Source organism: Athene noctua, chromosome 2 (assembly GCF_965140245.1).
Source record: "Athene noctua chromosome 2, bAthNoc1.hap1.1, whole genome shotgun sequence".
NCBI lineage: Eukaryota > Metazoa > Chordata > Aves > Strigiformes > Strigidae > Athene > Athene noctua.
In genome coordinates, this window is record NC_134038.1 from 149,993,723 (window position 1) to 150,006,030 (window position 12,308).

General features: G+C 34.6%; 1 protein-coding gene across 3 annotated transcripts in view; it reads left to right on the top strand.

Annotated features, from left to right (window-relative positions):
* Positions 1-12,308, top strand: part of ATP2C1 (ATPase secretory pathway Ca2+ transporting 1) — a 65,774-nt gene that overhangs the window by 30,781 nt on the left and 22,685 nt on the right. For all 3 annotated transcript variants that reach the window (XM_074900634.1, XM_074900636.1, XM_074900635.1), the window contains 8 exons: positions 1,013-1,123; positions 2,051-2,167; positions 3,829-3,918; positions 6,776-6,811; positions 7,707-7,768; positions 8,140-8,248; positions 11,192-11,347; positions 11,997-12,065. In XM_074900634.1, coding sequence (XP_074756735.1) covers positions 1,013-1,123; positions 2,051-2,167; positions 3,829-3,918; positions 6,776-6,811; positions 7,707-7,768; positions 8,140-8,248; positions 11,192-11,347; positions 11,997-12,065 — 750 coding nt within the window. The remainder of the gene's footprint in view (positions 1-1,012; positions 1,124-2,050; positions 2,168-3,828; positions 3,919-6,775; positions 6,812-7,706; positions 7,769-8,139; positions 8,249-11,191; positions 11,348-11,996; positions 12,066-12,308) is intronic.

Here is a 12,308-nt window from a genome sequence, read left to right on the forward strand (position 1 = left end):
TGAATTAATCTTGGCTGTCATATTTGAGTACATGGCAAACAGTGTGCGGTATAGAAAATTAATATTGTCATACCTTTTTTAGGGCATAAAACGGAATCTTGTATTGTCATCTTAAAGTACTTTATCTTATATTTTTAAGGCTCAGCATCTATTGAGGAGATTTATACAAACAAGAATTATTTTTTAAAGTATAAAACCACCTATTCAAATTCTCTGCAAATATAAGAGTAAGACTATTTCTGTGGCATGCATGTTTGCACATTAGGTGCCTTCCATTTAATGGAGGGGTGATGTGTGTGTGGCACGATGAACGAGATATTAATTGAGGGTGCAGTAAGAGAGTGAGGGGGAAGAAACAGTACTGCTTCAGCTTCTCATGTAATAAGCAAGAATTTGGAAACTCTGAAATCTCATTAAATACCAAAACAGTGCTGAGCTGTGCAATCAGTGTGTTGCTGTTGTGCTGTTCTGCAGTTCACAAAACTTGCTAAAATTACAGAAAAACATTACTTTTTATAGCATTGACTTGAAGCTTTTATATTGTAGTCAGGTTTTATGACTTGCATCTGTGCTCTTGTTTGAGGTTTTCTTAATGTCGTTTCTCCTTTCTTTCTGTACGAGAAAATGTAAATAGGCCTGCTTAGACCACCTTCATTAATGAGTAGTAAGTAAGGGCAGGGAATGAAATTTATCTGGAGTGTTTACTTTCTGACCAGGTATTGATAATAATGAGCTAAAGGATTATGAATGTATTTAACTGTTAGGATCTTTGTCATCACTGAATGTCATTACCGAAATTAGTCTTCTCAGTTTCATGTCCATTGTTTTCTTTTAATATTGCAGGTGGTACTGCATGAAAATAAGATGAATTACAGATCTCTCTCTTTTTTTTAAGTGCAGTGATTACCAAAACGTACCTTTTAATGGCATTAATACTGCATTACTCTGGTCTATGTTGTTTGAAATGAAATGTTAGTGCTCTCCTTCCCTTCAAACTTTGGTTTTGTTTTAGGTTGCACGTCTTCAAAAAATCCCTGATGGTGACAATGAGACAATGATTCCTGTACTGTCTTCAAAAAAAGCAAGTGAATTGCCAGTTGATGAAGTGGCAAGCATTCTGCAAGTAAGAGATGCAAAAATCACTTAAGAATGTGCTGATGTTACCAAACACTGCTTAATATTTTTTAAGGACAGATCTTGTCATTGAAAGTCTATGCGTTATCTTGCAGTTTGATATTAGCTATTGTCTACTGCTAAAAGCCTGTTGATTTGTAAATTGTTACTTGAAATGCTCTAATCTCTAATCTTTTCCAAAAAATCAGGTATTTGGAGGGTGGTTGAGTTTTAGCTTCAAAATGTTTGTATTTCTGTATGCTTTGAAGGTTGCTTTTTGTTAATAAAAATCCTAGAGTCAATTTTCCTAAAAATTCTGTCCTATTTTTCATAGCTATTGCTTCAGTTTCTCTAAGGGATCCTTAATGTCCTTAATTTATTTTGGTGGCCTCTATTTTTAAGTGGAGGAACAGGACTGAGAAAGCTACCCATTGACAGATTTATGAACCATTGAATCTGGGTTAATTTTCATGATAGATGGTCTTTTTTCATTTTCTGTACTCTTGACTGCTTGAGGACTACACCATGATAAATGCTGGTCACTGACAGCTCAAGACTTTGAAGCTATTGCTGTCATTTGGCGGAGTAACTGAACTCCTGACATAATGCTCAAGAGTCTGAACTATGCCCCCAGTTTAGCTTGTTGAAGAGTTTTCTGTAGGGAAAATCGGCAATCATTTAAAGATATGAAACAGCATCTGCTTCTGTAGCTCTGTGAATTTTTTTGTTGAATCTCTTAAGAATTTCTGCCAAACTGAGTTTTAAAATAGTAGGTAGGTAGCTCTTATTGTCGTACAAACATCAGTACCAAGCTTGTCCTCTGATGTTGGCCAAATTTGTATAATCTAAGGCTATAAGTTTTGGTGTTGGAATTTATTCTGAAGTCTAGTTTATCAGTGTAATTGCTGACTGTGTTATTCTTTGCATATTTTAATAGGCTAATCTTCAGAATGGCTTAAAAAACTGTGAAGTTTGTCATAGACGGGCATTCCATGGATGGAATGAATTTGATATTAGTGAAGATGAACCACTGTGGAAAAAATATATTTCCCAGGTTAAGATTTTTGTCCTTTCTGCTTTTTCGGTTTTAATACTTGTCAGTAGTTTTGCTCTTCGCTACTTACCCTCTATGTGCATGAACATTTTTTGATAAAAGTGCGGAAACCCTAGTACAATACAAAATTGCAACTTCTGTAATTTCTATCTAATTTACCTAGTGAAAAAGCTTTTATTTAAGTACATGGCAGTGTTGTAATTACATGATTTATTCTTGAGTGTATGTTCATAACTAGCCAAAAGGTACCATCCATAACTATCCTGAGGGCTGGAGAAACAGAATAAAGTTCCCTGTAGGCAAAGACTTGAGCATGAATTGCTCTAAGGTCAGACACAAATGCGTATGACTGGTAATTTAAGTGGAACATAAATAAAAATAACTTGATAGGTAAAGGAAATTTTAAAAGCAAAACTGCTGCCTTTGAACTGAGCGTGGAGGTGGGGCCAACCTTGATTCTGGTGTTAAGCAGAACTGGCAAAAGTCAAGTGTGAATTTTTTTCCTATCAGTGTGATTTATCTCATATATATGTGTGTATATATATATATATATATGTATATATATATATATATATATATGTGTATATATATATATGTATATATTTGCATGCAGCTTCCCGAAACGGTGTGGAAGTGTCACTACTTTCTCCTGCCTACCCTTCCCACCCCCCAGCCACACAAGATATTTACAGCAAATTTTCACACAGATTTTTCTAATGAGTCTGTAATGTTAAACATTTTGGTCAATGTTTCCTGCACCTTGTCTCAGCAGCAGTGCAGTTAAATTCTAGAGTAAATTCTGAAGTAACGGATGGTTAGAATAGAGAAACTGTTTTACTTGGGCGTGACTAAAAAGATATTCAGCGCTCTGCAGATGATAGCAGTAAGAACATCATCACATACTAGCTGTCCTCTGGCATTAATGCTTTATTTTTCCATGTGTAGTGTCAAATTAGTCAGATACATCAGAACACTTCTAAAGAATATTATCCAAGTCTATTTTAGGTAGGAATTATTAAGATACGTATTCGCTTTGAATGTGCTCATCTGTGCTTTTATAATGTTCTTCCCTTTAATTGTAGGAATGTTCTTTTTTGTTAACACTTTGCAAAAAAATTACCATGTTAGCAACCAGCTGTCATGTAGAAGCAAGATCCTTTATTATTTTAGCCTTAGAAATTTGAAAAAAATCATGATCTAAAAAGAGAACTTGTATCTTGTTTTACAAGTAGTCATGAATTGAAAGTTATGAAATACATTGCTGCATTGATAGTGGTCAGTTGTTGGGAAGGGGATCAGCCTGTTACCTCAAAGACATTTTTAATATATTTCAGGCTTGATTTTGTTTGTTTAAATAAATGTAAATAAATATAGGAGATTCTTTTTGTTTTAAAAATGTGAATCAAGAAATGTAAGAAACGTTTTTTTCCTGTTATGTATTGAATATGGTCTGTTCAAGGTCTTTGATTTAAAAAAAAAAACAAAACAAAAAACTCAAACATCTGAACTGTACAGTCAGATTTTCTTTGTACTGGTAGGTTAGAAATATTTTAAGTATAGAATAATGTGTTTCAAAAATAGATCCAATGTGCTTTAAGGGGTAGATAAAATGGTCTTTTCTGTCAAGAGTATTGCTGAACTACTTTTCTGTTTTATTTCAGTTTAAAAATCCCCTTATTATGCTTCTTCTGGCATCTGCAGTCATCAGTGTTTTAATGCATCAGTTTGATGATGCTGTCAGTATCACTGTGGTAAGGAACTAAAATTTTATCTTTAGGACTACTTCAGAATGAGTGACCCCATGTACTTTCAACATCATGTAAATGGCAGTGTGGGATGGGATCACTTTATTCTAATTAATTAATGACTTTGATTTGTATGCTGTCATTAAATCTGTTTAGTTTGTGACTGGATTTTGGGGGGTTTTTTGACTGATGGTAGTACATATCAAAATACATCAACAAATAAGTATCTGGCTGCATCTTGCATCTTTACTCTTTCATTGGTTGAAATGCCTGTCTTGAGGCATTTGTTCAGAGGAGCAATTTTTAGTGTATTTCGTGTAATCTTTATCTCATCTTATGCATTAATTTCAAATTCACAGAATCACAGAATCATCAAGGTTGGAAAAGACCTTTAAGATGATCTAGTCCAACCATTAAATTGAAACCAATGTAAGCCTTCTGTGAATTTAGTTGAAAGATGTAATCTTTTAATACATTAGAAAGAAATGTAACCTGAACTATCTGGAAAGAGCAGAAGAAGGATTGAAGCTGAAATAATGATTTTTTGGTAGAAGTTTGTAGTTAAATAGGGTGCTAAACTAGTGAGCCAAACATAGTACTGCTAAACATTTGTCATTTCAAATGACAGAGAAGAAAATTATAATCCCTTTGACCTTCGTGGCGTGATAAGCAATAACTGAAAATAGGGATTTCTGTATGATCAGAGGCAAGTTCTAGCTCTCTTTTGTCTTGGCTGACCTCCACACTCTCTATGTTGAGTTTTACTTTTGTAATTAATTCAAGGTAACTGGAAGTTTGCTCCTAAGCTCTCTAATTCTTTAAAAAGTCGTGTTCTTTGGAAGATAAACTGTGTGGCGTCTTTAAGAAAAAACATGCAATTTTGACTGTATAGTGTTAGTTTGGAATGGTCTGCTGTGTTCCTAAGTTGGATTTAGGTAAATTATTATGTTATGAAATGTATTTAATTATTGTGGCTGAAAGTTGAATTATTTATTGGTTTTTTCCTTTGTTAGTGTCCTTAAGTCTGTTTCCTAACCCTCTTGAGCAAGGTGGTGAGAAAAGAATAGGGCAATTAGTGTAAGGGAGCAGTAATTTCTGCATTCCATGCTACAACCTGAGAAGGAATCTTTTACCAGCCACATGAATGTTAGTAGGGGTGTCTTAAAATATGGAGAAAAAGTGTGGCAGAGTTAAAGTGCATCAATTGTGGTTTCTCTCTAACTTCTGACTAGCCTACCATTTAGTCTTGTTGTTATTAATGCCTGCTTTATCACCTAGTGAATATTTGTTTTGCTTCATTTTCAGATGATAGCGCAATTTTTCTGTGACTATGTTTGTGCTCAGAGCCTTAGCAACAAAGCTAACTTGCTGCTAGTGTTCAATGACATTTATTTCTTTCGGTGGCAATGCTGGCTTGAGCAGCTTTTACCATCTTTTTAGCTCTGCTGGTACAAATGTGTTGTAAAACGTTTTGATCTGGACTGGGAACTGATGAAAAAAAAATTACATACCTTTTTCCATTTGAAGGGTATTTGCTTCTTGATGCAAGCCATTGCATGTAGACACAAGCTGAGAGACTGATGTGAGACTAGGAATGCAAAGCTGTGTCGGTAACATGAACTGTAGAAGGTAATATATTGCCCCCAAAAGAAACACACTTAGCTGTGGTGGATGGTGGAAATACTCCATGGAAAGATGGAATATATTTAGTTATTCCCTAATAGTCAGTTGGTGAGGCTAACGTTAGTATCACAAATAAGGCAGTTTTACTGGATTTGTGCTTGATTTAGTTAAGAGTTCTTCAAGAGAGATTTCTCTTGCAAAATGGTAATATCTTGGTTATTTTTTTAGCAGTTGCTGTATGTACTTTAAAGGCTTAATTAGCGGATATTGTGTTATGGTTCTGTAAGAAATCACTGTAACAATTCAGTTTGAGTAACAAATTAAGTTAATGTAACAAAATCCAATTTGAGAGTGTATTGAAGGGAAAGATGACACTTTACACAAAATCGATCTTTGTTACTTCTTGTAATAGATTTCATTCATTCACTCACATTCACATCCCATGCTTAACAAGCCCTGTGATGTTTATGTTGAACTGCTGTGACAGGATTGTATGTGATATGGGGGACTATGAAGGCTTGCTATTGAGGTCTTAGTACTTGAATTATTCCTAATGAGCAATTTTTTTTTTTAGCTTTTTTTGTTTGGGATATTTGGCATCTTGGCTGTTTGGGGTGTATTCAGTGTTCTGTCTCACTGCTTGGGAGTACTGGACAGAGTTCCTGAGTCTTGTCTTCCTCTTATGCTCCTTGCTGAGATATTTCAGGGCTCCAGACCTGTTCTTCAGCTTGCTAACTTATCTCTAGTCTTCAATTTGATCTTAGTCTTTCTGTTATCTGGTTATTTGAATGAAACCCCATCCCTGATGCTTTGGTTAACATCAAACACATAGTTAACAAACACGGCATTCCTAACCTTTGTTCTGTTCAGTGAACACCATTCACGCTTCATTCAGACCAATTTTTGTGTTTGCTTCATAGATCTCTCCACTGCCGTTTCTTGTTCACTGTTTAGAAGCAGGGAGCAGAGGAATTTTTTCTTCAGAATCACTCCCTAGTTATTAATCTTATTTTTAGTAAAATTAGGTTGAGTTCTTATACGTCCCTAGAGCAGATGTAAATAATGGCTTTGCTTTTATAACAGACTCGAGGGTTACAGAGTGATTTTGAGCATGAGAAAGTTTGTTTCCAAATCATATTGTTAATATGTGGTGACAACTATGGCTGAGCAAACCCAAATATGATCACTTACTTTCATGGCCATTTGGAATTCTGTCTCACCCACTTCTGTTTTCTTGCAGGCAATACTCATTGTTGTTACGGTTGCCTTCGTTCAGGTAAGACAGCTGTTGTACAAATAAAATGACTTCTTTTACGTAAACTCCTCTGTTTATAAGACTGAAAATAGTTGTCTTGATGCATTGTGCTGTGAATGGTTGAGTAAAGAGCTTTGTACTTTCATCCAAGTCTTTTGCTTTTTCTAAACTGCATGGTTTGTCCTATTTATAACTGCATTGACATTTATACATCTATATTGGTATTATACTCAGCCCTAAAGGAGTACTTGTAAAGAAGTACTCAGAATAAGCAGTGTAGAAATACTTAAATATTTAGCTTCATATAAAATAGATTTTGAAAATGTAGCTCTGGCTTCAATTTTGTACAGAAATTAAAAAAAAAAAAGTTTAACTTTCTAAGTCATAAAGTTGTTTTCATTCTGTAAATACACAGCTTTACTCAGTGTGTGTAAACCAAAATTGCTTTGTGTTTGTACTTTATATCTTTGCTTGCCTTAATTCTGTAATCTGTTTCTTGAGTTAGAGATGAGTTGTGTTACCTTAGTTCTCCAGAGGCTAAGAGCATGATAATGGTATTTTTGGTACTACCTTGTTAAACTGTACAACTTAATCTTGTGTCTGATTCCTGAGTTTAGAAACATTACTGCAAGTATTACAAAGATCTGAAGATATTGAAGGACCTCTGCTATTCTTTCAGAAGAAATGCATGTAGGCAAATCTGTAAATATTTCAGTGTTTCAACTGTATTTGCTTTTTAAAGTATCTAATACAACACTGTTGAAGGGCATCTGTTATCTGATTGTTTGGAATATTACTTTAATACAACTTTACTAATAAGATACATTTCAGTAGATGTGGATGTATCTTACTGGTTTTTAACTTTTGCCTGTTTTAAAAAGATGACCTGCTTTATTTTTTTTAAATGTCTCTGCAGGAGTACAGATCAGAAAAATCTCTTGAAGAGCTTAGTAAACTTGTGCCTCCAGAATGCCATTGGTATGTAATTGCCTGTTCTTTCAGTCCTAAATTAAGTCATATTAAGTTTAATCTGAAATGAGTGAATGAAAAAGATTTTACTGAACTTATTGCCTTTGTATCAAGCTCTTATGCTGACACAGAACATGTTTTGGTTTTTGCTTATTTTAAAGATTGTTTTATGAGCCTAAAAAATTATTCCATGTTATTGCCTCTCTGAACCCTTCAAATGATGTTACTGATGTTTAACTTCTAAGACGCAAGCAGCAAATTAGAAATAACATTTTTCTGAAACCAGTAACATTGCAATGCATAGTCAACAGTGTGAATGCTTTTCTTGGACAAAATGCCAGAGAAGACATTCGTAATGTTCTTCATGTTTTTACCTACAGTGTACGAGAAGGTAGGGTGGAACATACACTTGCAAGAGATTTAGTCCCAGGTGATACAGTCTGCCTGTCAGTTGGAGACAGAGTGCCGGCTGATCTACGGTTATTTGAGGTATATGCCTAATATTGCTTTAATATTTAATAACTTTTCTTTTTGTGGGACAGAGGGGAAGAGGAGATAACCATTGAATACATTCACAATTATTTTGAAACAGTTACTTTCCAAATGTAATTGTGCATTCTTAACAATATATGTAATTTTCAATTGTAGGACATGAGAGGAAAAATTTTTCCGATTTTGTGTAATAATGCATTCTTGAAAAATTTAGTTGTTTTTCCTCCGTGTTAAAGATGTTGTAAAATTATCATTTTCAGTGTGAATGATAAGATACCTTACTAGCTGGTTGCAGGTTTTTTTTAAGTCTTTACTTATATTAGTCTTTAGAATATAGTTTCAGTGTTCTCTGATAAGGAATATTAAAAAAAAAAAAGTGATATTGTGCCAGTGTAATCTTTTCTCTCTTTTTCATCAGTGTGTGTTGTTCTATCTTTCATTTTACTAAATATTTAATTTGTAACTTTAGCACTGCTAAAAGTGCCTGAGTTGAAGCAATAGCATTATAATAGTACTGCAGATTCTCTAAAAATTAGTTGGAATGTATATATATTCGCTTTGCTTATTTTGATGGTTTTGGTTGAATAATGTCATGTTGCTTTTCTGTCAGATTGGGCATGCTCAGGTTGCCCAGTATCCGGCCTATATATCATGTTAAAGTATCTTTTCTTGATATGGTGAGCTGTATACCTAGTATATCTATGGTTGATACTGGATTAATCACTGTTCATTTTATAGATAAAGCCTAAATGAACTAGTTTGAGGCAAATTTGTGATGCTCTTGAGAAAGTTGTCTGGACTGTCTGTTGTCAGCCGCTGTAGTGTAGTTAATACTTCAGTGAGTTTGTTTTTTGTGACTGCAGACACTTTCTCCTTCCCTCAGCAATTGTATAGTCTCTGCATTGATATGAAAGTGCTGTTGTGGCAGCATCTACTTTCTTGCTCATGAGCATATAGCATGCTATGATAGCAGCATGATTGAATCTCTTAAAAGGAAAGCAGAAATGGAATTAGAAATTTTTAAACTGGCTGTAGCCCTACAGTAGATGAAAACTTGTGCCATCCTTATCTCAACTACTCTTGCAGATCATTTGAAAATAAGAGCATGCCATCTTATTTTCATCTTGTCTCTACTGGGCATTGTTATGGGGTGGTGGATTTAAAATAAAAATATGTATGAGACTATCTTATCAGAGAAAGAACTAGATCTCTTCTGCATATTCTGGTTGATACTGTCCTGGAAAATTGTAGAAATGGTAATTAGGCGCTGTTTACTTCGTGAAGCCTTTCATATATCTGAGAAGTTGTTTCTTCTCTGGTCTAATCTTGTGAAGGCAATCTTGTTTTCCGAAACATATTTAAAGACCTTTTCTGGCCCAGGTTTTCTGGTCTAGGTTTTTTGTATGTTAACGAGTGGTTCATCAAGTTTTGTGGTGATCTTCTCTAAAGCCAGAATATTACATCAAGAGCTAACATACCTATAACAGTGTAGACTTTAAACACAACTCCCTTTGGCAGTGATAAGTGTTTCAAATCTTGTGACTGCATCTGAACAGTAACGAAGTGGCACTTCATCCCTGTTTCAGCTTGGAGTTTGAGGAATACACTACAAATACCAAATGACTACAGAACTTTCTGGAGCTAATAACTCTTTTTGGCTTTGATTGAAAGATGCATTGCATTTTTTGACAAGTGTCTCTATTCCTTTATTGAGACAGCATCTCTCTTTTAAAAATGGGTACTGCACTGGTCACTATTTGAGCGAATAGCAGGAGTTAGAGGGGTTTGACTGATTAGAAGGCACTTTAGTAAAGGTACTGTCCTCTCTAGCACTGACTAATTTATTTTTGACCTAGCAGCCTGTGTTCATTGTGTTGTCCAGCTAGAACTGGAGTGCATCAGAGTTATCATGCCACTTAAAAAACCCAAACAAACAAAACACCAAAAACCCCTCAACTTGAACCTTGGAGTGATCTGCTGTAGTGTGGTGGTACAGAATGTATCATAACTGATCTTGTTTACTCCTGTAAGTGATACCCTTTCAAAGAGTTTTGGCAATTCAGTTTTATTATACATCCTTAATACTGTTTTTCTTGAGAAGGTTATCTTGAAATTTAGTGATATGGTCACCAATAGTGGCTTTATACTTTTTAATAATGCAAAATTATTTTCCTTAGATTCTGTGAGCAGAATTTTATGATTCAGGCTTTGGCTCTGTTCAAGACCCATTAAAGTCAGTATGTTAATATGTACGAATTGATGTCAGTTGGGGAAAGACATTTCATTTTATATTTCGATAAGTTATTTTTTGTTTCACATTATATTTATAGAACACACATTTGATTTTCTTCATCTGTCATCTGATTAATACAGACCAATTAATTTTTAGCTTTTCCTTCTCTAACTGCCCCCACATGCTGCCAACAACTACAAAAATAAAACCAAAATGAAAAAAAGGCAGTTTTTCTTCCTCTAGTCTATGTGACTGTTGCCTGAATAGCATTTTTCTATAGAGAATTTGTGAACAAAAACCACTGTATGAAATTGCTCTTGTTAGAGAATTCTTAATGGACTGTGGGAGGGACAGAGGAAGGGTTGAGAAGATAACGTGTGTGCACTTGCATTGTAAGTTAATTATTTTGTTTGGTGACTGAATGCATCACAGTTGCAACTTCTTGAATGTTTTATAGAAAAACAATTGTGGACATAAAATTATGCGTAAACATTGTCTCTTCAAAGAGAGCTTGTTGCATTGCTTCAATATTCTGTAGGAGTGCTTGTTGCTTTGTTGATCCTTAAAATATGGTCGATATTGACATGGCTTCTTACCATATGAATAAACTGGATATATGTTTAATGGTCAAAACTGAGAAACTTCTATTAAAACTTCCAGCTACTTATAAAAGATTGTCATACTTTCTACCTATTTTGTTTTCAAAGGCTGTGGACCTCTCTATTGATGAATCCAGTCTCACCGGTGAGACAGCTCCTTGCTCTAAATCTACAGCTCCTCAGCCAGCAGCAACCAGTGGAGACCTTACTTCCAGGAGCAATATTGCTTTCATGGGAACATTGGTCAGATGTGGAAAAGCAAAGGTAAAATCATTATGGATAGGGAAGAATATTTTCCACATTTCAACAATTTGAAGACAGTTCTTTTTAAAGTTCGCCTACCAATTGAGAAATGTTTTTAATGACTACATATATTTTGAGTTTTCTGAAACAATAGAAATGGAAAGTTTTACTGGAACTACAGAAGACTTTACTCTGAAACACTGCAGATCTTTTCTCATTGGTACTTTTTCAGACACTAGTTGAACAAAACTAATCTGGGGCCTGGAGAGCTCAAGTTTATAGGGAGTAGATGATGTGGAAGTCTTCTGTCTAGGATGTGGTATTTTGTTTCTAGAACTACATTCACGTGTTTGAAAACCTGTAAGTGAAAATACAGTTGGGGCTAACCTTAATAGGTGTTACCCTTTTTGAGTTCCATTACTGGTAGTTGCTAAGCACTTTCGCAGTGCTCAGAACAGCCATTTGTTTCACAGAGTCAAAATGTTTCTTAGCAAAACTATTCCCTACTTCTGCCAAGAGTTAATTTCATAAACAAAACTGATACAATTGTAGCAGGCTAAACAGCATTTGCCCACCGTTTGAGTCAAAGCTGTCAAGAGCAACTGCTAACATTAACAATTAAACTTCAGATTTGAATTGGCTTTATTTTTGTGGGGTTTTTTCTTTTTAGGGGATAGTTATTGGAACAGGAGAAAACTCTGAATTTGGGGAGGTTTTCAAAATGATGCAAGCAGAAGAGGTAAGAGTGAATATATAGAACCAAAGTCATATATTATGTAAGTGTATATTTTATTCACAAAAATTTTGCATTTATTCCATAGGAACTTGGTTAAGCTTAATACATTGCTTTTAATATTTTTCTTTCCTCTAGTGAAACAAATCCAAGCTCTTGAACACGAAAATTATTATAATTGAATTCAGTGCCACAAAATATCCATAGCTGACCTAAAAATATTAACTGTGAAAATAATATTCTGAACCT